This window comes from Tachysurus vachellii, chromosome 13, assembly GCF_030014155.1.
Source record: "Tachysurus vachellii isolate PV-2020 chromosome 13, HZAU_Pvac_v1, whole genome shotgun sequence".
Classification (NCBI taxonomy): Eukaryota; Metazoa; Chordata; class Actinopteri; order Siluriformes; family Bagridae; genus Tachysurus; species Tachysurus vachellii.
In genome coordinates this window covers 15,069,483-15,096,453 of record NC_083472.1, presented here as the reverse complement: position 1 = coordinate 15,096,453, position 26,971 = coordinate 15,069,483, and the positions used below count along the sequence as shown (strand labels likewise).

Sequence of the window (26,971 nt, the reverse complement as noted above, 5' to 3'; positions counted from 1 at the left end):
CGGGGTCAGCACATGCTGAGGCGCACAGTGCGCAGAAGTCACCAACCTTCTGCAGAGTCAATAGCTACAGATCTCCGCTTCTGTGTTTGGCAATACAGTGATACCTCGATATATATGAGTTTAATTCGTTCCGTGACCTTGCTTGTATCTCAAATTGCTCGTATCTCAAAGCAATTGTCCCCATTTAAATTAATTGAAATCCCATTAATCCGTTCCAGCTCGCAAAATTCCACTGCAGTTGTTTTGTTTGTGTTTTGAATATGAAAAATGTACAGTACCTGTATTTATAAAATGACAAATATTGTATAAAAACATACAGTAATAAAAGAGAATGTTAAAAAAATAAATTGGTTTTACTTTACGGAAACGCACAGAGGTTGAGGGAGGAGTAAACAGGTGGAGGAGAGGAGATAGGAGGAATTACACTTTCACTTTCGTTCACTTACTCGCAATGCTACTTTACACTTAAATGGAACTTAACTAAACTTCATTTGGAGCGGGGAGAGCAGCAACTAGAAAATAGAATAGCCCCCCGTATAACAGAACCATTAATCATGCATAGAGTTAAAAATAGGAAAGGAAAATAATAAATGAATAAATTGATTAATAAATAATTAAATAATTAGAGAGAGGGGGAAAGAGAGAAATAAATATGTGGAGATTTTTGACGTAAACTGGTACAACGAACACAGGTTCCGGCATGGTGGAGTCGGGGTTGGAGGAGGGAGTTTAAATCGCAGCAGCAGCGAAGCGCTAGAAAGCGGCTCAATGAATGGGAATTTAAATGGTCGGGTAATATGGATGTAGTAACCGGATTGGTGCGCGTCGTGGACAGCTGATTAACAGCTGATGCACGCTTGACGATGTGGCCTGCCAGAACTAACGCTATGCTTGATTTCTCTTAACTTAACTGAACTTAATTGCTACAATTTCTGTTTTCTTTACATTCATTTTGTTTAATTTTCTTCATCGCTTTTCTCTTCACTTGTTTTTGCCTTTTTTGTCACTCTTTCCTCACTAACATCTGCTGGTCGTTTTAATAAAAACCTGTCCGGTCGGCATATCAGATGCGGTGTAGTCGCACAAGTTCAAATTTTTAACGGATTTAACGCTTAAAATGGATCAGAAAATTACGGATCCGCAGATGGTCGGCACCTCACCTTGCGACTCTCCATAGGAAATGAATGAGTTCCTGTTTATCGGCCGTCGTTTGTCGTGTGCAGTGGAAAGGCGGCTTTAACCGAGTGAGACGCGGGAAGCTGAGGCGGGGGAAACAGAGCACACGTGATTGCACACATCTTTGTTTTGGTGGCGGCGGCGGCGGCGGCTCGGATGCTCGTGTATCAAAAATTTGCTCGTATCTCAAGCCAAAAATATGGTCGAATCACAGCTCCTAACTCCAAAAATTCGTATGTCAAAGCACTCGTATCTCAAGGTATAACTGTAAGATGGATAAGTCTGGATTTGGTAGTTTCCAGGAGAACAATAATTGCCATCGTGATAACAGGGAAGCGGAAAAAGATGTCTCGTCAGGTAGTGGTCTGTTGATCTTCATCCAGATCCCTAAACCAAAATCACTTATTTGTGCTTGCTCAAAGGCACCTCAGTCGTGGCTGGCCCGAGACTCGAACCCACTCAAAACCCAGTCAAACTCTCTAACCTTTAGGCCACGACTTCCCCCGATCACAGATCACTGGAGCTGTGTGAGGTCCCCTCCTGTTTTAAACTCTCCACAATCATCCTGGTCCCCAAGAAACCATCCATCACTGGACTGACTACAGACCTGTCGCTCTGACATCTGTTGTCATGAAGACCTTTGAACAGCTGGTAATGGCCCACCTAAAGACTGTAACAGAACGGATGCTGGATCCCCTACAGTTTGCCTACCGAGCAACCAGATCAGTGGACAACGCAGTCAACATTGGACTGCACTATATTCTGCAACACCTGGACTGCCCAGGGACATATGCCCGGATTCTCATTGTCGACTTCAGTTCAGCTTTTAATCCAATAATTCTAGAAATTTTCCACTCCAAACTCCTAAGGCTCACTATACCCGCTTTCATCTGTCAGTGGATCACCAGCTTCCTGTCAGGCAGGAAACAATAGGGAAGTGTTACCTACAGTATTCGGACAATCAGCACTGGTGCTCCTCAGGGATGTGTCCTCTCCCCACTGCTATTCTCCCTCTATACTAATGACTGCATGTCAAGTGACCCAACTGTTAAACTCCTGAAATTTGTAGATGATACTACACTCATCGGTCTCATTCAAGATGGCGATGAGTCTGCATATCAGCATGAGGTGAAGCAGCTGGTGCTATGGTGCAGTCAGAACAGTCTGGAGCTAAACACCCTCAAAACTGTGGAGATGATAGTGGACTTTAGGAAAGACCCCTCAACAGTACTCCCCCTCACAATATCCAACAGCCCTGTGTCATTTGTGGAGACCTTCAGCTTTCTACTCACTACCATTTCCCAAGACCTGAAATAGGAGTGCAACATAAACTCCATCATCAAAAAGGACCATCAGAGGATGTACTTTCTACGTCAATTAAGGAAGTATGGTCTGACACAGGAGCTGTCCAATCCATCACCATCTGGTTTGGAGCAGCAAAAAAACAGGACATGAACAGACTGCAATACACAGTAAAAACAGCAGAAAAAATAATTGGTGCTCCTGCCCACTTTCCAGGGCTTGTACCATACAAGAACCTGAAACCGGACAGGAAAAAATAACTACTGACCCTTCTCACCCTGGACACAACCTCTTTCAGCTCCTATCTTCAGGCAGGAACTACAGAACTTTGTTTACCAAAACTGCCAGACACAGGAATGCTTTCTTTCCCCAGGCAATCACTCTGATTAACAACTCACCATAATTAAATTTCCTGCTTCATATCTACAAGTACTGCATTATCAGAACTGTCAGTCATCACATCATGACTTTTGAGAGTCACAAACAGCTGGAACCAAATTCCTTGTGTGTGTCAATTAAATGAAATATTTAAATATTTGCGGTATATCACCTTTATCATTATTATTATTATTATTATTATTATTGAGTTTTACTAATTAAACTAATTAAACAATTTAAAAGGGGGGCACGGTGGCTTAGTGGTTAGCACGTTTGCCTCACACCTCCAGGGTCGGGGTTCGATTCCCGCCTCCACCTTGTGTGTGTGCAGTTTGCATGTTCTCCCCGTGCCTCGGGGGTTTCCTCCGGGTATTCCGGTTTCCTCCCCCGGTCCAAAGACATGCATGGTAGGTTGATTGGCATCTCTGGAAAATTGTCCCTAGTGTATGATTGCGTGAGTGAATGAGTGTGTGTGTGTGCCCAGCGATGGGTTGGCACTCCGTCCATGGTGTATCCTGCCTTGATGCCCAATGACACCTGAGATAGGCACAGGCTCCCCGTGACCCGAGGTAGTTCGGATAAGCGGTAGAAGATGAATGAATGAATGAATGAAACAATTTAAAAATAGTTACTTTGTATCTCAAACTACCATAAGGTCCAATGCTTTTATAGTAGGCTGATTGGCATCTCTAAATTTTCTGTAGTGTGTGAATGTGTGTTTGATTGCAAAAATGACAAAAATTTAATGCAGGAATACAGTACTTCTTAGACTGAGTATTTTATGTTATTTACTTTTGCATATATTCTGTTACATACTGTCGATGCCATATCATGATCTAATGAAATAAAGAAGTATATGAAGCAAATCTGAATACGCAGGTTGACTGTGAATTCAATTCAATTCAAATTTATTTATATGGCGCTTTTTACAATTGACATTGTCTCAAAGCAGCTTTACAGAACATAAACATAGAACAAAAGGCGGCAGTGGCAAGGAAAAAATCCCTTGAATGTTAAATGAAGAAACCTTGAGAGGAACCAGACTCAAAGGGGAACCCATCCCCATATTGGTGACACTGGAGGGTGTGATTATAAATATACAGTCTGACAAATGTTGTATTGATGAGGAGATTGTTGTCCTAAGTATAGCAGAGTCCAACTGGAGCTGGTAAATCTCTAGATGCCTCAGGATCCTCACAGAGTCGGCCTCATCTCAGTGGAGGTCCAAAATCTTCATGGCACGGAAAAGACAATCAGAGCTGGTATGCTCTGTTTCTGGATGCCTCGGGATGTTTAGAAAGAGAGAAGCAGTGGAGAGGGATTAACGTGGCTGCTGTTCATAATATTAGCAAGCACTAGATGATAATGTGCATTATTAGAGCACAAGATTATGGGAAGTTTTATGTGTATGCCTGACTGAAGAGAGGTTTTTAATCTACATTAAGCTGCATTTTGGACTAACCGTAGCCTATTTATTAAAGATGCAGGACAACCACCTAGTAATGCATTAGAATAGTCCAGTCTAGAGGTAATTAATGCATGACCTAGCTTCTCAGCATCAGATAAGGATAGGATGTTTCTTAGCTTGGCAATATTTCTAAGGTGGAAGAAGGCTGTTTTTGTAGTATGGGTGAAATGATTTTCAAAAGACTAGTAACTACTACAGTACATCAATCTAAATGGAAGTTGAAGTGTGAAAGCTTCTGTGTACTGGTTTTTGTATTTCTGTCTTATCAGTGTTTAACAACAGAAAATTACAGGTTATCCAATCTTTTATCTCTTTAACACACTCAGTTAATTTAGACAATTTAGCTATTTCATCTGGTTTTGATGAGGTATATAGCTGTGTATCGTCAGCATAACAGTGAAAACTAATCCCATGGTTTCTAATGATGTTTCCTAAGGGACTCATGTGTATTGAGAAAAGCAGAGGTCCTAGAACTGATCCTTGAGCGACCCCATTATTAACTTGTAATAAACTGGAGGATTCCAGTTTTAAGTGATTCTTAGTTTTTTAAGCGATCTAGGAGAATGTTGGGTTCTATAGTGTCAAATTCAGCACTCAGTTCAAGTAGAACTTATGCCCCTTTTCCACCAAAAAGAACCGGGTGCTGGTTCAGAGCTAGCGCTGGTGCTGGTTCAAAGTTGGTTCCACTGGCGAACCTTCTAAGAACCCGTTTGTCTTTCCACCGGCTAGAGAGCCATCACAGAGCCGAGTCTGACGTCACTGTATACGTGTCACGTGTGCCAGCAACGTTAGCGCAGCAGCGGCAAACACAAACACATCAATGGCGGATGTTGCTTTACTGTTAATGCTCATGGCTTTGTGAACCTACATTAGCATCCAAACGCGGCGAATCCAATGTGTACGTGCAGCTCCATGTAATCTGTATAAACGGAGGTTGTAATCGAGAAAGGACATAACGTTATTTTATCATTAACACAGAAAAAAGTTAGCCTTAGCATGTAGCTACCTACTATCATGTGTGCTGATAATGTATCATATTGCGGTAAAGTGAAAATGTATTAAACATTAGTATACTTAAGGTACATTATCAAATGCGCTAACAGTAGCCCCGCCCACAGCCCCTAACACAAGCGGTTCTTAAGTCTAGTCCAGCAACATTTTGGTGCTACTTAAGAACCACTTTTCCTGGTTCAGAGCCGGTGCTTTGGCTGTCGAAAAAGAAAGAACTGGTTCTAAATGAGGCTCTGGCTCCGAACAAACACTCAAACTGCCTCGGTGGAAAAGGGGCATAATAGTGACATGCGGTCTTAGTTCGAAGCTAAGAACAACCTTTTCTAGTATTTTAGACATAAACGAAAGGTGTGAAATAGGTCTGTAATTTGATAGTTCATTAGGATCTAAATTAGGTTTCTTAATGCGGGTCCTAATAACTGGCAACTTGAAGGATTTAGGGACGTAACCTAAAGATAACGAGGAGTTAATAATATAAACAAGAGGCTCACCAGCTTTATGTAACACTTCTTTCAGTAATTTAGTTGGAATGGGATCTAGTAAACAAGTTGTTGATTTAGCTGTAGTAATAAGCTTGTCTAACTCTTCCTGTTCTGTACTTGTAAAGCACTGTAGTTGTGAGTGTAGAGCTTTAGGTGAGACTGGTTTACGAGATGTTCTCATGGGTTGAACGTCAACTATTTTGTTCCTTATACTTTTGATTTTATCAGCGAAGAATCTCAAGTCCTCACTACTGAGCTGTGATGGAATAGTGTGTTCAGATATCTGTTTTTTTTTTGGTTATTTTCTATAAGTTTGCTTATAATAAGCCCAGCCCTAGCATCTGTCTATAGCTGGACATACTGTCCTTTTACGCAATTCTAAAAACCTCTAATTTAGTTTTTCTCCACTTTTGCCTGAGGTTATGGGTTAGACTCATTTAGACTCATTGAATGTTAAATTTTATACATGTTTTTTTAACAGATATAGATAAAAAAAAAGAAATTATGGAGCAGATGACTAAAGGTATTACTTACAGGTCCATTTTTGCACTAGAGAATTAGTTACTTGACAATGACAATTGAATGCTATGCAGACAAATGTACTAAAGTCCCATTTTACATATTGGGTGTTAAGATAAGTACTTCATTTATTTGTAGTAAAGCAGCATATTCTGAGATGTTTAGAAAGCATAAGCTAAACTGAAGTACTTAGCTTGATATCCAATATGTATGTTGGTATTGTTAGTGATGTGCATTTATCATGAGTTAATTATGTATCACAGAATATTCCCCTGAATACTAGCTCATATTCTTCTCTTTTTCAGTGTCAGCTCAGATCCTCAAAGCTACATTGGACTCAATGGAACGTCAGATCCAGAGGTTGGAAAATGACATCCAGAACTTTCCCAAGACAGATGACAAACAGGATAAGTTTGTGGAAAAAATGTCAATATCCTTACCATGCTTTCTTTTTCTTTATACAGAAGACCACAAGACAATTCTAGTGCCATATGTAATTAGCATTATAGATTGAAGTGCCCACATTCCCTTCCAAGGAATTAGCAATTTATACTGAGCTGCCCATATTTTTTTACCAATATAATAGAATAGAATAATTATATATATTTAAGTGCCAACATTCTCCATTTTCCAGTAATGTAAGGAAAATCTAACAACAGCTCAGAGCAGTAAATTTATAAAATTTTATTCTTACAGAGCTGATCAATTATTCTCATCCAACAAGAAGGATAACTTAGTGTGTTTTTTTAATGAATAAAAGTTTCTAGCACTGTATAGTGTTTCGCAGACCGTGACCTGAATGAACATCAACTTCTCAATTTAAACTTCTTTTAGATCTTAAGAAGGGTTTCAAGCTTTGTATTTTATTTTGTACATGGATTTGCATTCCCTTGCTGCACCATTTCTGAAATGAGTTCCCTGGTTGTGCTGATTTTCTGTGATGCCTTGGCAGACCAAGATATGTCATACTGGTTGGCATATCTTTGATGGATAGTGGATGTACCTGATGAGTCACATGGTGGTTTGTAGTTCTGCAATGGCTGGTGTCAGAGCCTTTGCTTGAACCAGTATTGATGCAGATGAAATGGTGTCTTGAATTGACACTTCTTGACTCTCGTTTAATCAACTTGTGCATTGGTGTCAGAGTTTTAATCTTTTCTGTTTAGTCCAACCCTAAAATGTTTCCCACAGTCAAACATTGTTTAGGGCGGGGTATGAGGTACATTCTCCACCTATTGCATTAATTAACATGCTAGTCTCTGGGTTGTGTGCAATTCCAATTTCTCACAAGGTAAAGTTAGAACTTGGGCATGAATTTTGCTACATGTATGAAATAATATCTTAATTTAATATTATCTTATTTTTAAACTTAATTTTACTTATTGGCACAACATACAGGTAAAAAAAAAATCACAATCGTGGCACGATTCATTCTATGGTGTTGACAGCTTCAGAAGACGTCCAGGACAAAACAATATACAAACTCCCTCTAACTATACACAATTGAACTCAAATAACCTATCAAAAAAATTAAATAAATGAAAATACACACACAAAGTACCTGTAAATGGTGTTGACTTCCTACAAACCACTAAACAGGTGTGTGGTATTTACAAAGAAATTATATACAAATGGAGCATTCAGGTCTATCACAGACAGAAGATCATACACAGAAGGAATCTATATGCAAGACACAATTTGCTACAGTTCATGCGCAGCAAACGGTTGAGGGTGGACCTGGGAAATAAAGGAAACAGGAATCTAAGAATGAGATGAGGGTGAGAGCATGGGGAATTTTGACAAGAAAAAGACTTATCATTTTTATCATATATAGCTGATAATTTGCAGAAAGTTAAGAAGTGCTGGGCTTTCTTTCTGATGGCGCAGGTGTTGAGAGACAACTTGAGGTTCTTCACTATGGTCATATCATCAGAGAATTTGATGTGGTTTGAGCTTTCACTGCTGCACAGTAGTGAGTCAGCAGAGTAAACAGCAGTGTACTAAACACAAAGCCCAAAGTCACGTTTCCATGAAAAGAAATACTCAGCAGTCTCTAAGTTCTTGCTGCGTGGTCCCCTGGAGTCGGATATGGAACAGACACCCATGCACAGTTATACTGTGTCCAGACTTCACAGCTGTGAAGTCTGTGAAAACTTGCTTTTGGCATCTTGACCTGTTTCATCCAATCTGTCACTAAAAGGAGCACAGAGAGTACAGAGAGATACAGCCGTGCATGTTGATTGGATGAGTTGGCAAATTTAGGGAGGTTTAAAGTTTGACATTCTACCCTTATGCATCAATCATATTTTTTAGTGCCCAGGCATGATTAGTGCCCAGGCATTTGGTCTGTGAGATCAAAGAGTCTGAGGACAGTTCCATTTGTAGTTTTTGAAAGGGACATGAGGACATTTTTGTCAGAGGAAAAAATCTTTGTTTCACAGGTCTGGGGTCTCATTTATAAAACTGTGCGTAGGATCCCTACTAAAAGTTTATGTACGCCCAAAAGCCAAAAATGGTGTACGCCAAAAAATATTCCGATTTATAAAACCATGCGTACGCACACCTCTAACCATTTCGGCCTGTTCTCGCACAGTGTAGGGGAACCTGACATAGATCCAAGAGCACAGCTCTAGGGAATCTAAATCGGCTTATTAGCCAGTCATCAGCATGGGCCAGGATATCATCATAGTCCCTGAAAACTCGTTCTCTCCTTATTCTGCCATTGGCGTAATCCTTCAACAGTGCCAGCAGTGCCATCATGAAGCATTATATACCCGGGTCACCGGAGGATTTATATGTTTCTTGCAATTAGACTGATCGTTAACACCTTGACAAAATCACAGAATTAATTTGTGGGCGAAAATTTAAGACGAAAATGTTATAGTGAGCCTTGATGCCCAAAGACGCCTGAGATTCCCCGTGACCCGAGAAGTTCAGATAAAGCGGTAGAAAATGAATGAATGAATGTTATAATGAACACATGCTTCTTCATGACGGTTTTGTAATGAACACCATAATAGTTAGGACCGATGATGAGTAGCGATTGTGCTTCATGACTGTATTTGCGCTCCCGTTGTGGACAATGTGACTGTAAGGCAGCGCTGATTATTAGTATTATTTTTTTTATACATTTTGAATTACGTTTGGATTTTACTAGATGTATATAGCCTAAAACAATCAGCACAAACAACACTGTTGGATTTTTTTTTTTTTTCCCCACACATTGGCCAATTGGGGTCCCTTACCATGCTCAAAAACTCTTGAAATTTGGCACACACGTCAGAGTCGTGTGACACTAGGATTGGGCAAAGGCTGGAATATGGGCGTGGCAGGGGGGCTGTGTAGCGCCCCCCTGTAATGCAAAAACAAACATTGGTGCACAGATCAGGCAATTATGTACGCACATGTACGAGAGTTGGGACGCATATAGATCTCATCGACCCGAACAACTTTCGCGCTCTATACTATGAGCTCCGCCCAACAGGAAGTCGGCCATTTTGGATTGTTTTGGACTGTTTGGAATGGGAGTTCATGCGATTGACATCAAACGTGGTGAACATGATGCCGAGACATTGCACTTGCTAAATTGCGAAGGGATTTTTGATATCTCGAACGGTGCTGCCATGGCGAGGCGACAAAGTTATGGCGAATTCAGAGAAACAGGAAGTGTCTAATATCTAAAGCAAAAAATGTCTTATTGGGATGACACGCGATGTGTATGTTCGGCCAAGGATTCCGATCGCATCGATGTGCCTATTGTGAATCTCGGACATAGCGCCACCAACAGGCGCCAGTAAGTGTGTCAGTCACAACAGTTGCATGTGGTGAACTTTTAAATACTCCTCCTAGGGAATTCATGCGATTGACATCAAACGTGGTGAACATGATGCCGAGACATTGCATTTGCTAAATTGCGAAGGGATTTTTGATATCTCGAACGGTGTTGCCATGGCGAGGCGACTAATTATGGCGAATTCAAAGAAACAGAAAGTGTCTAATATCTAAAGCAAAAAATGTCTTATTGTGATGACACGCGGTGTGTATGTTCGGCCAAGGATTCCGATCGCATCGATGTGCTTATTGTGAGTCCCGGGTATAGCGCCACCAACAGGCCCCAGGAAGTGTGTCAGTCACAAAGGTGAATTGTTTGTCAGCTGCATGCGGTAAACTTTTAAATACTCCTCCTAGGGGATTCATGCAATTGAGACCAGACTTGGCCTCCATGACGCAGAGATATTGGAGATGCGAAATTGCGAACGGATTTTTGATATCTCAAACACTGTTGCCATGGCATTGTGTCAAAGTTTACTTTTATTTCAGGCATATTTAAGGCTTTTGGCTTGCTTAGATTAACTTGAAATTTGACACATACATCACATTTGTCGGCTGTTAAGTGTGGACAAAAAGGTCAGACAAAGGTGTGTCTCTTAAGTGGCTCACTAGCGCCCCCGTTTGTCTAAAATGTGGGGTTTCATTTACCTACAGTCCCCAAATGGGTCAGTAACAACATAAAATAGTCCACTGATATTTACCCACTTGATGCACTTGCCCACCGTGCATTGTTTTCTGGGAGGCACTGTATAGCGATAAACAAACGTGCGAGGGCCCGCCATCGCTGCTTGCAGCTATATATAATTCTTATAATCGCTCTTCCCACATTTATTTTCTACAATCTAACTTCAGTTCACGACCTCACCATATATGTAGCCAATTCCCTTTGTCTCCAGAATGTGCGTACGCACGTCTCAAAGTTTGCTTAAAGGTGCGTCAAGTTTGTTTTTTATAGATCACAACCTTTGCATGGGAACTGGCGTACGTACATTTCCAGCCCTGTTTTGTGCGTACGCACGCTTTATAAATGAGACCCCTGATCTGAAAATCTGTTTATAAAAATAGTACTATGGGAAGAATTTCTTATTTTAGGAGGGGCTCGGACGTAACAGGTATTCTCTGTGTAAAGAATTATGTAAGTAAGGTATGTAGTCACAAATTGATAATTTTGAAGGAGAATATGGTAAAAATTAAATAGGGAAGTAAAAATTCTAAGAGCTGATCAGAAATAGTAATATTCTGCAAGATCACATTTTTTGATTTTAAAAGAATAGTCTGAATTTTATAGAAATGATTCCTTCGTTCATTAAATTCATTGCTGCTACCAATAGATGGTATGTGGTTTTCTGCAGTCGTTTTACTCGTATTTAATTTTGATACAGTGTTAAATAAATGTCTAGTATTATTTTTATCTTTTATTAGATATTTTGTAACCTAGGATGCTTTTCATGCTAATTGAAATACTGATCATTTATTTTAATCTGCAAATTGGTCTCCCACATTTAATGATTTGTCTAAAGCAACAACTAGGTTTGAAATGAAATCTGCAAATTCATAATCAACTTGGTAGACTTCAAACATGAATTTGTGTCTAGATTTTTGCACGGTGCCTAGTTTATCATCAAAAATAACTGTGACTCCTTCCCTGCCTGTTAGACATGGTATGTATATAACCAGGCAGATAAGATTCATTTAATGCTACATACTATTTTGGTTTAATATTTCTGTTAACCTAGAACACTAAACTCTTGATCAGTAATAGTATATCAGAACATTTTTTCAGGTTTTTTTAAACATAATAATTTGTCACAGTGCACAAAGCTGATGGCTATATGAAACACAGTAGACATAACCAATCCTTTTCTGATAAAAACCAATCCCTTTCCTTCAAGAGCATAGTGGCATCTTCTAAGCACATTGCCAATAATTGAAAACTAATCCTGGGATATATCATCAATGGCACTCCTCAGGGTCTCGTGGGATGCATCAATTGTGCATTTCCTAATGCCCCACATTGGATCAGCATATGATGGATGGTGGTCCATTTTTAACCCCTAAACTACAAATGCCTGATGTGTACTCCCTAGTATATTCATTGACATGCAGTATGATTTTGCTTAATAGGGGAAAACATGCTGTGTGTCAGAATTGCCCAGCTTTCATGCCACACCAGGCCTGATGGGTGCAAAGGATTCTACATTTGTAGAGAAAGAGGGAGTTGAAGCTGACATCAGAGGTGAAGTAGTTGGGGCAAGTAGATGGGGTAGAAGAAAGAGATTGAGAGAAAGCAAGGAAAGGGGAGACACCTGTACCAGGAACTGCCACCACATTATTCACTGCCTGCTGCATGACCTCATCAGCGGACATGGGTTGGAGGTACTGGACCTACTCTGCCACCTCTGTCAAGAGTTGAGTGACACATTGCTGAAAACAGTGGTATCATTATTACGTTTTCATATTCTGTTGGCTGTTTATTGATCCAATGGGGCCTGTATGGTTCAAAGTTCTTCTTCTTCTTCTTTCGGCTTTTCCCTTCAGGGGTCGCCAGAGCGAATCATCTCTCTCCACCTATCCCTATCTTCTGCATCCTCAACACTTGCACCCACTAGCTTCAAATCCTCATTATTTACATCCATATACCTCCTCTTTGGCCTTCCTCTTTGCCTCCTGCCTGGCAGCTCCATGTCCAACATTCTCCTACCAATATACTCACTCTCCCTCCTCTGAACATGTCCAAACCATCTTAATCTTGCCTCCCTAACTTTGTCCCCCAAACGTCCAACATGGGCTGTCCCACTGATGTACTCGTTCCTAATCCTATCCAATCTTGTCACTCCCAAAGAGAACCTCAACATCTTCAGTTCGGCTACCTCTAGCTCTGACTCCTGTCTCTTCTTCAGTGACATTGTCTCTAAACCATACAGCATGGCCGGTCTCACCACTGTCCTGTACACCTTCCCCTTGATTCTTGCTGATATTTTCCTATCACACAGAACTCCTGACACCTTTCTCCACCCACTCCAACCTGCCTGCACTCGCTTCTTTACTTCTTTCCCACTCTCTCCATTACTCTGGACTGTTGACCCCAAGTACTTAAACTCCTGTACCTTCTTCACCTCTTCACCCTGTAACCTTACTGTTCCACTTCCCTCCCTTTCATTCACACACATGTACTCAGTCTTACTACGACTGACTTTCATTCCTCTTCTCTCCGGCGCAAACCTCTACCTCTCCAGGTTTTCCTCCACCTGCTCCCTGCTCTCACTACAGATCACAATGTCATCTGCAAACATCATCGTCCAAGGAGACTCCTGTTTTACCTCCTCTGACAACTGGTCCATCACTATAGCAAACAGGAAGGGGCTCAAAGCCGATCCCTGATGCAGTCCCACCTCCACTGTGAACTCCTCTGTCTGACCTACAACACACCTCACCACTGTCCTGCTCCTCTCATACATGTCCTGCACCACTCTGACATACTTCTCTGCTACTCCTGACTTCCTCATACAGTACCACAGCTCTTCTCTTGGCACCCTGTCATATGCTTTCTCTAAGTCTACAAACACACAGTGCAACTCTCTCTGACCATCCCTATACTTCTCCATCAACATTCTCAGAGCAAAAATTGCATCTGTTGTGCTCTTTCTGGGCATGAAGCCATACTGCTGCTCACAAATTTCCACCACCTTCCTTAACCTAGCTTCCACTACTCTTTCCCACAACTTCATTGCATGGCTCATCAACTTTATCCCCCTATAGTTGCTGCAACTCTGCACGTCACCCTTATTCTTAAAGATTGGCTCTCACTTTCTAAAACCCTGTTGGACAAACTAGTTAAAAATTCCACTGCTGCCTCTCCTAGACACTTCCAGACCTCTACCGGGATGTCGTCAGGACCAACTGCCTTTCCACTTTTCATCCTCTTCAAAGCCTTTCTAATCTTATCTACTTCCTGTTCCACAGAGTTCACCCCTTCTACTCTTTTTTCCCTCTGATTTTCCTCATTCATCAGCTCCTCAAAGTATTCCTTCCATCTCCTCTGTACACTCTCCTCACTTGTGAGCACCCTTCCATCTCTATCCTTAATAATTCTAACTTGCTGCACATCCTTCCCATCTCGATCCCTCTGCCTAGCTAACCTGTACAAGTCCTTCTCTCCTTCTCTAGTGTCTAACCTAGTGTACAACTCGTCATACGCCTTCTGCTTGGCCTTAGACACCTCCCTCTTTACTCTGCACTGTAACTCCTTGTATTCCTGTCTATTCTCTTCAGTCCTGTCCATAGCCCACTTCTTCTTGGCTAATCTCTTCCTCTGGATACTATCCTGAACTTCATCATTCCACCACCAAGTCTCCGTATCTTCTTTCCTCCTTCCAGATGACACACCCAGCACCTTTCTCCCTGTCTCCCTGATCACTTCTGCTGTAGTTTCCCAGTCATTTGGCAGCACTACCTGACCACCCAGAGCCTGCCTCAACTTCTGTCTAAATTCCTCACAACATTCCTCCTTTTTCAGCTTCCACCACTTAGTTTTCTTCTCTATCTTTGACCTCTTCCTCTTACAGACCATCAGAGTCATCCTACACACCACCATCCTATGCTGTCTGGCTACACTCTCTCCCACTACCACTTTACAGTCACTAATCTCTTTCAGATTGCCTCTTCTACAAAGGATGTAGTCTACCTGTGTTCTCCTACCTCCACTCTTGTAAGTCAATTTATGTTCCTCCCTCTTCTGAAAATAAGTGTTAACCACAGCCATGTCCATCCTCTTAGCAAAGTCTACTACAATCTGTCCTTCAAGGTTCCTTTCCTTTACTCCAAACTTGCCCATCACCTCCTCATCACCTGTGTTCCCCTCACCAACATGTCCATTAAAATCCGCTCCTATCACCACTCTCTCACCCTTGGGAATACTCTCCATCACCTCATCGAATTCACACCAGAATCTCTCTTTCTCCTCTAACTCACAACCTACCTGCGGGGCATAACCACTAACAACATTCAACATCACCCCTTCAATCTCTAACTTCAGACTCATCACCCTGTCTGACACTCTCTTCACCTCCAGAACATTCCTCACAAACTCCTCCTTCAGGACCACACCTACCCCATTTCTCTTACTATCCACACCATAATAAAACAGCTTGAATCCTGCTCCTATACTACGAGCCTTGCTACCCTTCCACTTGGTCTCCTGTACACACAGTATATCCACCTTCCTTCTCTCCATCATATCAGCCAGCTCTCTACCTTTCCCTGTCATAGTACCAACATTCAGAGTTCCTATTCTCAGTCCTACACTCTTACCTTTCCTCTTCTCTCTCTGTCTGTGCACTCTCCTCCCTCCTCTACTTCTTCGACCAACAGTAGCCCAATTTCCACCGGCGCCCTGTAGGTCAACAGCGCCGATGGCGGTCATTGTTAACCCGGGCCTCGACCGATCCGGTATGAAATTCGTACTGACAATTCGCATGGTTAGATTTGGCAATGTTTTATGCCCTTCCTGACGCAACCCTCTTTATTTATCCAGGCTTGGGACCGGCACAGAAGTCACTGGACTGTGACCCCCATGGCTAGATTGTATGGTTCAAAGTTCATTTGTCATTAATCCAAGTCATTGAACCATTATTTGAGTTACAGGGGTGTTGCAGCTGCCTGAACCAAGCCAGACCTTGGATTGACTCTCACTGATGAAGAGTAATAGTTGATCTCTTTCATTCATTCATTCATTTTCTACCGCTTATCCGAACTACCTCGGGTCACGGGGAGCCTGTGCCTATCTCAGGCGTCATCAGGCATCAAGGCAGGATACACCCTGGACGGAGTGCCAACCCATCGCAGGGGTGCACACACACACTCTCATTCACTCACGCAATCACACACTACGGACAATTTTCCAGAGATGCCAATCAACCTACCATGCATGTCTTTGGACTAGGGGAGGAAACCGGAGTACCCGGAGGAAACCCCCGAGGCACGGGGAGAACATGCAAACTCCACACACACAAGGCGGAGGTGGGAATCGAACCCTGACCCTGGAGGTGTGAGGCGTGATCTCTTTCATCTATTTGTTATTCAGGTGTAGATCTGTTCTATAAATGTATTTAAAGGAAAATGACTGAAGGTAAAATTTTATACAATTTTTCTGTGGATGTCTCTATCAAAGTGCAACATGGAGGTGTGGAGTGCTTTTGGTGAAGTGCAGGAAAGGGGGGGGCAGTCCCATCAGATAGAGACAAAACACTCGGGTTACAATCAAAACATGAAAGGATGTAACAGCCCCACACCAGATCCTGGACTTTCACCCACCCTTAATCCATTAACATAACAGTCTTTCTCAGACCCCTTCATAATCATAGAAACGAGTTCACCTCTAATGCTTGGCGTTCCTTCTTGACTCAGACCTTGAAACCAATGGCCACCTTAAACAATGGGACAAATGAATGAATAAAACAATGACTTATTTTCCCACAATTCCCCCTTTGAGAGTTTTAATAACTCTCACAATAGATTGAAGTCAATAATAATAAATAAATTAAAGTCATGCTCAGTTTTCAATTTAAAAAATATATATCTGGCCTGAGTGCTTTAACATAGAGCCAGTATTCTTGCAACTTTGAGATACAGGCAAAAGAAAACTTTTTAAGGGTAATAATTCTTTGTTGTTTTCTGGAGTCCAAAGCTTCTGCAGTGCACATTGTAGCTTGATATATGATGTCCCTTTTGTCATCAGGTAAATTAAGACAGTAAGAACTGATGTTGTCCGCCAGTCCTGAGCAGTTGTTCAGCAGATGTCTTCAGATGTCAATGCTTTGGTGCTTCTGTTGCCTTGGTTGTCGCAGTGCTTTTCAGTCCTTGTATCTGTAACACAAACATAAGAAGGCGAGCAAGAGAGAAGTAGGAGAGCAATATTTCCATACTACAGTTTATATTAGTTGATCCAAGATGGCGGTGCGAGTACAAGGCTCAAGGGTCTCTCCAGAATCTGCAAATTTGCGGTATTTCTGTTGCTTATCTCGAGCCTGTTCGTGCAGAACAGCTGTGCCTATACATCGTACACCCGACATGAGGTTTTGGATATTGGTTTGTGACTTCCCAAATGTTTTATTGACAACCTTCAACTCCTTCATGAGATAGCCAGAACACCTGAGGCTGCTCACTCTACCCGGCCGGGCGGAAGTGCTCGCAGGCGGCGTTGAGACCATAAACAAAGGCGGGGGAAGCGTGGTGGAGTGAAAGCTAAGCTAAAGCTAACACCACACCGGCTTTCTTTACCCAGCATCTTCCTCGCCAGTGTTCGGTCACTGATGAACAAAATGGAGGAGATTCGACTCAGCATCACTCACAGCATGAAACTGTTGAACTGCAACGTGATGATTTTCACGGAAACATGGCTGCACAGCGGCATTCTGGACAACGCTATTGAGCTAGCGGGACGACACACACTCTGGGCAGATAGGACATTAGATGGCTCCGGTAAGACCAGAGGCGGTGTATTGTGTATTTATGTTAACAAAGCTTGGTGCACGAACTCTGTTATTGTTGGGAGACGTTGTTCAGCTAACCTGGAGTTTCTCATGTTTAAATGTAGACCGTTTTATCTACCGCGGGAGTTCACTTCCACCATTATAACTGCAGCTTACATTCTCCCCAATGCTGATGCTAAGCTAGCAATGAAAGAACTTTATGTGGCCATCAGTAAACAACAGAATGTTCATCCGGAAGCTGCGTTTATTGTTGCGGGTGATTTTAATCTCTCAAACTTAAAGGCAGCATGTTTCCTGTCTCACCAGATGGAACAAAACCTTAGACCATGTATACACAAACATGGCTGGGGCTTACGTTGTGACCCCCCTCCCCCACCTGGAACAGTCAGATCACCTCTCTTTGTTCCTCACCCCCAAATATGCACCCCTCATCAAGTGAGTGAAGCCATCAGTGAGAACCATCAGGGTCTGGCCCACAGATGCAGATTTCACACTCCAGGAAAGGTTTCAAGACACAGATTGGAGTACATTTGCTTCTCAGGCCACCAGTGACACTCACACGGACATTGATTGCTACACCTCCTCTGTACTGGATTACATCAATACCACCATATTCAGTGTTACTACTCAGAAATAGATCATCACATATCCAAATCAGAAGCCATGGATGAACAAGGAGGTGCGCCTCCTGTTGAAGGCACGCAATACTGCCTTCAGATCAGGCGACGCACAGACTTACAGCACATCCAGAGCTAAACTGAAAACTGGGGCATCAAAGAGGCCAAGCACTGCTACAAGCGAAAGAGCATTTCTCCAACTCTGATCCTTGACGCATGTGGCACGGCATCCAGGCCATCAGTGATTACAAATCCTCCCACTCCACCCCCGCTGCCACTGATGTCCTCTTCTTGAAAAAGACAACAGAGAAACTGCCACCAAGCTCAAACCCTCGGCTGACCACCTTCCAATAATACTCTCCTCCACAGATGTCTGCAACGCACTGAGCCGGATCAGCATACACAAAGCTGCTGGACCAGACAACATCCCTGGACGTGTACTCAGGGCATGTGCTGAGCAGCTCGCTGGGGTCTTTACTGCCATCTTCATCCTGTCTCCTCAATTGTGCCAGTGCCAAAACACTCCAGCCCAACGTGCCTGAACAACTACCGCACTGTAGCACTGACATCCATTGTCATGAAGTGCTTTGAGCGGCTGGTCCTAGTACACCTGAAGGATTCTCTGCCACCCGCATTGGACTCTCACCAGTTTGCCTACCGCATCAATAGGAGCACAGAAGATGCAGTTTCCATGGCACTGCACTCTGTGCTCACACACTTGGACAATAAGAGCACTTATGCACGTATGCTGCCTGTTGACTTCAGCTCAGCATTTAACACCACCATTCCATCCAAGTTAATAGCCAAATTAACAGATCTGGGTATTAACACCACAACTTGCAACTGGATTATGGACTTTCTGACCAACAGACCCCAGCAGGTTTGATCAGGATCTGCTCAAACACCATCACACTCAACACTGGTGTAGCACAAGGCTGTGTGTTGAGCCCCTTCCTCTACTCCCTCTTCACCTCCAACTGCAGGCCTGTGTATGGATCTAACTCCATCATCAAGTTTGCAGATGACACTACAGTGATCGGTCTCATCACCAACAATGATGAGACTGCCTACAGGGAGGAGATCCAGCACCTAGCCACATGGTGCAATGACAATAACTTACTCCTTAACACCTCCAAGACAAAGGAGCTCAAAGGAGCCAAAGGAGCCCCCCCATGTGTATGTTTACAATGTATTACAACTTTAAGTCAGACTTGATGACTGCAGCACCCATGCAAGTACGCTCTGACTTGCAGACTCGTTTCATCGTGTATCAACAATAAATACTGCACAAGGATATCCAAGTCTCCTGGTCTTCTCTGGAAAAAGTTTACAACAAGCTGCACTCACTCTTTTGTTGTCTGTGTGCTGTGGTGTGAATGCTGCCATCACACAAGACAAGTGGATTTTTGCAAGCAGTACATTCTGTGCAAATTATAGGTCAATGTAATTTCTGAGTTCATTCTAGAATTAACAAGAATTTCTTCTTGCAAAAGCCTTTCAATGTTAAATGATGAGGACCCGAGCACAAAACCAACCATTGCAACAGCAGTTCAAAGTTGGTGCTATAGTCTTCATGTGATTCCATCATGTGACAGAGAGATCAAATGGTCACACTGGGATCTCAGAATACTTGGTGCGCATGAGTAGCAGTGTAACTTGATGAGTGTGAGAGAAAGAAAAAAATATTAGGTATACTTGTAAACTGTAATGAAAGAACTTGCATTACATTCACGGTTAAATTGCAGGCCATGCCCACAGACAGGCAGACACACTGCATTTTAATGAATGAGAAACAATTAGTGTAATTATCAATGATGCTGTATTACCTTGTTTTGATACTATACATATGAGAAGCTCCAGACATATTCTTTTAAAATGTAGGAACTTCTGTGGGAACACGAGAGGAATCTAAAACATTGCTGTATTTTTCTGATGTGTATACAGCATTAGGCTTACATATATGCAACAAGAAAGTTGTCCTTGTTCTGTGGATCCTGTTGCTCTTTATTTTTCATTAACTCTATTTCCCTTACGGTTTCTCCAAATATTCACGAGAGCAATATGAAAAGCTCTCCACCATGCACAAGAACATGCAAAAGCTCTATGAAAGCCTGGGAAGCTACTTTGCATTTGACCCACACTCCATTAGCATTGAAGACTTTTTTGGGGACCTGAGTAACTTCCGCACCCACTTTACGGTGAGTTTTGTCTCTTCTTTTTCTTCTTCTTCTTCTTCTTCTTCATCTATCGGTCTATCTGTCATACATGCATTTTTCCTACGATCATCCTAATTATCCCATTTTTCTTATTTATGCCTTTTAAATTTTAAATAACCTACAGGTTTTTGCTCTGCTGTTTATTCATTTATTCATCTTCCATGATTTATTTCCTGATTTCCTGAGTGGTCAAGGTGGATCCAAAGATAATCCCAGGATTATGATGGAAAGATTTAGCTGAGCGTTGGCGCTTTTTACACACCATGTGCCTCAGCACTCACTGACCCCACTCTGCAATGTTACATGCCTTATGACTCTGCTGTAGTCCTTAAACATTTCCACTTTCCAATAATACAGTTGACCATGGAATATCTAGCAGGGCTCTAGTATCCTATCACAGTACCACATTTGAATTTGCTGAGCTTTCAGACCCACTACAGACCAACATTTTTAACAAATGTTTGTAAATGTGAACTTGATTTTACACACCTATGGCAATGGAAGACATGAATTCAATAATTAAAAGGTGTGTCTAATACTTTTGCTCACATTGTGTATTAAATTGCCATTATATACAGTGAACTCTATTGATTGTTAATATTACCAGACATAGCAGCCATTATGCATTGTGGGTAGGAGCTCTGCAAAAATAACACATTGATATATAATAGCAATGTTTAATAGAAAGTCATTAAATTTGCTTCTGTGCTCACATGCTTAAAAGTGAGAAATTTTGGTAATGTGTACATTAGACAAACTACATATTTCTAAAAGCATTGTATGGCAAAATATGATATGAGGTTTATTTGATTGTTTGTTTGCATGTTTTTTGTTTTTGTTTAACACAGCTAAATCACCTAACTGCATGTTTTTCGACAGTGGAAAGAAATTGCAAAACCCATGAAAAAATGGGGAGAGCATGTGAAACTCTACACAGACAGTAACCCAAGCTCAGGCTTAAATCAAGGATCCGGGAGCTATGAGACAGCCATTTTATCCACTATACCACTTTTCTGTGTGCTTTAAAGAATTAAGTTTTGGTGTGGAACTCTGGTTTGTGCTAATAATATTATGGTTCTTTCATCTGTCATTACACATATGAAGCTGCCCAACCCATGACCACCCCTTGCATATGAATTTCTGGCATAGGCTTGGGTTGAGGATGTCAGGTGCAGGAATTCAGCATTGTTGGCTAATTTCCTGTTCCTGTAGTGGGGTATGTACATCAGTGTCTGCCTGTATTTGGTGTCAGCCAGCTTGTCAGTCATAGTCAACTGATTGAGATATAGGTACATATTTACCCAGGCATTTTTGCTCTGCTGAAATTAGTCATCCACAGCCTGTGAGTAGGTAGGCTCATATTCCAGGGCTGGTACACACATTGAACTAGAGTGGGCTGCTAGTGCTGGAGTAAATTTTGGGCATTCTCCACCAATGGCAGGATTCGTCCATGTTGTTCATGCAAAATACACATAGAAACCAGCTTATTTCCTGGATTACCTACTGTACACAACCTATCCATACGCTGTGGGTGGTACTCTGAAGTCAGATTCACAGTTATTCCTAATTTATTAATGAAGCTGAATAATACGTGAGATGTAAACTGAAGACCCCTGTCAGTTAGTAAGTTCTCTGGGATTTCAAAGTACTGGAAAATATGGTTGAAGAGAAGCTCTACTATAGCAAAGGTTAAGTAGCAGGACAAAAAGCTTGATAAGAATGCATGAACTGGCAACTTCTTCCAAGGGCTGTAAAAGATGTCCTGTTCCAGTTTCCAGTAAATGGTGCCCACATTTCAGGAAGTGGGAAGAATGAGATTCTCAGTGAGTTGGTTTTTATAGGCTTATGAAAGAACATTCATCTTTGTGTTCTTGGAGACAGGTCGATAAGACCTGGTAAACTGGAACTGGTCAAAAAGACTCTGTGACTATAGATAATGGGTCTGTGGCACCCTCCAGCCAGTGCTGCCACTCCTTAATGGTTAGTCCAAAAGTATGATCCCTTCCCCCATGTTAGAGGCATGAAGGGCTTCAAAGAGTCATTTTTGAGCATGGGAGGATGGGAATTCATTGCCTGTTGTTTTGCCATGGATGGATGAAGTATCACATAGTCCCAGCTAACAGTTCAATGGTACAATCATAGAGATGAACTGGCAGCAGCTCACTGGCTGGACTTGGCTTTGCTGAAGACGTCCTGCAATTCCAGGTATTTGGGAGAAGTCATGACAAAAAGTGTCATCTGGGCTCTAGGGAAAACTTGGGGTGTCCTGAAGATACAGTAATGGTGTTTATTGGCCTAGGAAATTTGGGGATTGTATAGCTATAGCTATGGAAAGCCCATGATCACAGGATGCTTGGATGTGATGGTGAGAAGAAGCATATTTAGTTCCTGGTTGACTTTGCCAAATCAAAGTTTATAAGCACCAAGTATAAGATTTGCTCCATGAACCGTAGGGGTAGACATTGATGCTCACACACTCATTATATCAAAGCATGACATTGTTGCACACTTACATGAAAGAGTTTCTCTGTCTTCCTCTTCAAATTACTACTGTTTTTGGTGTGTACGTTTTAGTGCATGCCTTATAAGCTTTGGGCCCTTCTCTCTTTTTTATTCCTGTGTTTCTTTCCCTTATCTAGTCTGGAATGACATTTAAGGTATTTTATTTAATGTGGGTCTTATACTCATTTATTTATTTTATCTACTACAATAACTTTTAGCACCCATAAAGCTATAGCTATACAAGACTACCATTGCCATTGTGTTTTCAATACACTGTATTTTTTTTTTTATCATTTGATCATTATTTTGATAAATGATAATATATAGTAAATTTGGTATTTGTCTATGCAAAAGAACACTATCATTTGTGCTGGGGCACCTCGAAACAACTGTTTTCATCTCTTATTTCTCTTATATCATTTATTTTTTTCCCCTACAAAGTTTCAGTCTAACTTCATTTTTCCCTACCTCCAGGAAGCTGTGAAGGAGAACTACAAAAAGAGGGAGATGGAGGAGAAGATAAAGCGAGCCAAGGTGGCAAAGGAGAAAGCTGAACGAGAAAAGCAAGAACAGCAGCAGAAAAAAAAGCAGCTAATTGACATAAACAAAGGTATAGTGCTTGTGCCCAACTCTGACTGGCTGCAGCAAAGAATATTATTTTATATTTTCCTGAGCACTGTAGGAGGCACAGGTCCCAACTGCATCTGTGAGAAATTACACACAATTTCTCTCTACTTACACACTAAATGCACTGACAATTCTTTTTTGTTTATAAGTCTTATGAACCATGACGTTAAGACAGCTATGTCAGAGATAGATGCACAAAAACATCAAATTCACCAGTAATATTACAGTACTTTGCATTACATCTACATTACATTCATCTGTTTGTTTTAGTCTTAAATGAAGTCACAAACATAATGTATATACACTAACCGGCACCATTAATAAAATCCTGCACCCCGTGCAATTTTCACCCATTGACGTGATGCCAGTGCAATGCATAAAATAATGCAGATACCATTCAAGAGTTTCATTTTATGTTCACAACAAACACCAAAATTGACTTTGACTGTGGCATAATTATTTTATTAAATAATTAAATTATTTGATTATATTTGATAAAATTATTGATTTGCATTTGCCAGACACCTTTATCCATACATACAAAAGGGTTTAGAAGTGTCTATCAATAAATAAATCAATACTGCATGAGTCTAATGACCTGTTGGGAGAAAACATTTTTAATATATAAAAAGAGAAAACTTTTTTAAATATATATAAGGAAATAGGAATTGTTGATGGGAGAGGTTAGAGAAAAATGGACTAGGTATTTAGAGAAAAATAGACTTAGGATTTAAGCTGACAGGAAATGTCTGGTAACACAAATAATCACTCTTCACAAGCTTCGCAAACTGTCCAGTTAAACACTCCCATTTTGCTGTGCTTCAACCGAGAAACACAGTAAGAGAAACACAGTTGCTAATGTTCCTGACCACTTCTACTCCATGAACCTGCCTCAACTGATGTCATACTCCCAGTTGGTCATTTGGAGACCTCTTACTGCTACTGAGGAAGGGATCATGTGGACATCCTGGAGATACATGGGATTGCCTGGTCACATAAAATGCCCAAGGGTGACTTCAGCATACACATGTTTTGAGAAAAGTAACATGACATTCTGAAACTTACTGTAACTCTACAATGCAATTTATTTGTATAATACTTTATCAATGGACATTGTCTCAAAGCAGCTTTGCATAAATATAGAAGCAATAACAGCTACAACGTTTAAAATGAATTTAATATTTATCTCTAATATTTTTCCTAATAAGTGAGGCTGAGATAACGGTGACAAGACAGAACTCCCTGAGATGATAAAGAAAAACTATGAGAGGAACCAGGCTTAGAATTGAATCCATCCCCGTTTGAGTGACACTGGATAGTAAATACCGTAAATGTAAATAATGTCCTTTCTGTAACTGTTTATAGTCAAGTGGACTTGTGCAACCTAGAGCTCCTGAGCAACTTGTAGGTACATAATTTCCAAGTTCATTATTGACTCAACACTATTTCCTTCCTGACCTCTGCAACAGCAGTTCAAAGATGATACAATAGTATCCAAGTAGTTCTATCCACTGCAGTCTTATTGGTCACAGGCTGTTCACACTGAGCAGCAGAAGTGTGGCATCAGGATAGATCAGGCAGGTCCGGAATGAATAAGCGGTCACACTGGTAACTCAGAACACTGGAAGCTCAAGAGTGACATGTATAGCTCAAGAGAGATATGGAGAGAGTGAAAGAAAAAGAGAGAGAAAGAGAGAAAAATAATAGGTACACTTATAATCATGTAATGGTTAAAGACAGATGTAGATTATGTGCAAAGTACATTCAGGGACTCCAGTGTGACTAGCTATGACAACATCACTAAAGAGGACAGTCAGAAGGTAAAATAGACATGTGGGCTTCCTGGGACATCAAGCGTACAACCACTTAACAGTCAGCAAAATTGAGAGTTGTTTACATAAGAAAAACTATACATAAAAAAGCTTGAGAAAACAAATGTGTTTTCAGCCAGAACTTAAACAATGAGACTGTGTCTGAGTCACGGACACTAATTGGAAGGCTTTAGGGTTTGTATGAAAAAGCTCTGCCCCTGCTGTATATTTTACTATTTGAGATACTACTAAATAGCCTTTATCATTTGATGAAAGTATATATGTCAGATCATAAAAAAATATTTCAGATGTCAGTGCAGCCCAAGAACATCCAGTGCTTTATAAGCCAGCAAAAGTATTTTATAATCAGTGTGAAACTTGAAAGGAGTGCCAGTGTAGTGTGGATACGATTGGAGTGATGCGTTTATATATTCTAGTTCTACTGTAGGTAGGACTTTAGCTGCTGCATTATGAAGTAACTGAGCTTGTTTATGCTTCTAATGGAACATCCATACAGTAAAGCATTACAATAATCCTAAACAAAGCATGCATGGGCTGTCGATCAATTGAGGAAAAATTATTAATCAGTGTAAGACTATAAAAAAGGAACATGCAAGACGGAAGACACCTTCTTTGAGTGACGTGAGCAGAAGTGAAAGACGTGTGTGCGTGTTTTGAACACATGAGAGGTGTGTGTATGCGCTGTTTGTTTTTTGTTTTTAGTTTTTTTGAATGTCGAGATAAACAGCAAGTTACTGTGCTATCCAGAGAACTTGGGTGTTGCAAGGGAGTCACAAGCTATTTTGAGTGAGTAAGGCCATTTTGTATCACTAAAGCCATAAAACTAGTAATGTAATGAATGGAAGTAAATACATTATAAATTAATAATAATAAATAAAAGAAAATACTGTTGATAACCTTTGAAACATTAAGGTACTGCATCAAATTAACCTCTGTACACTGAACATGTGAACTGAAATTGTTTGAGTATGAATTCTTGAAATGTATTTACTGTGAATGAAAACATTGCATTTTACATTGTACAACCACACTTCATTGTTTACAAAATGTTTTGATGTGGGTTTATTGTGTATGTTGTGCATTTGTAAACTGCTAAATTTAATTGTGACCTACTACTTGGCCTGGGGTTCACTGTCAAATGTGCTGGTTTATAGTAGAACATTTGAATTTGTTTTATTTTATTCATACTTGGGATCTGAAATCAGATTTGATGCAGATTCACTCCTGAGTTGTCTTCGTCTGTGGGTCAACAGGATTTACCATCTCAGTTTCAAGCCCCTGGTAAAGGGTTACATCTACTGCTCAAACAAGTACAAGGAGACTTGGACACGTTAAAATGATCTATCCAGGAACAGGAGAACATTTTGGCAGAACTTACCCAAGAGGTTAGGTTTGTTCAACATTCAACTCAAATGTCAGCTACAGTTACTAAAATGGAGGACAATCAAAACATTCATTACCGATAATCAACAAAAGATGGAGACTGAAATGGATCAATAGACTAAAGCCCTAAAACGGTT

General features: G+C 41.1%; 1 protein-coding gene across 4 annotated transcripts in view; it reads left to right on the top strand.

Annotated features, from left to right (window-relative positions):
* The window catches only part of diaph2 (diaphanous-related formin 2), a 206,663-nt gene that overhangs the window by 155,859 nt on the left and 23,833 nt on the right, over nucleotides 1-26,971 (top strand). For all 4 annotated transcript variants that reach the window (XM_060885395.1, XM_060885394.1, XM_060885393.1 and 1 more), the window contains 3 exons: nucleotides 6,642-6,766; nucleotides 20,308-20,472; nucleotides 23,467-23,602. In XM_060885395.1, coding sequence (XP_060741378.1) covers nucleotides 6,642-6,766; nucleotides 20,308-20,472; nucleotides 23,467-23,602 — 426 coding nt within the window. The remainder of the gene's footprint in view (nucleotides 1-6,641; nucleotides 6,767-20,307; nucleotides 20,473-23,466; nucleotides 23,603-26,971) is intronic.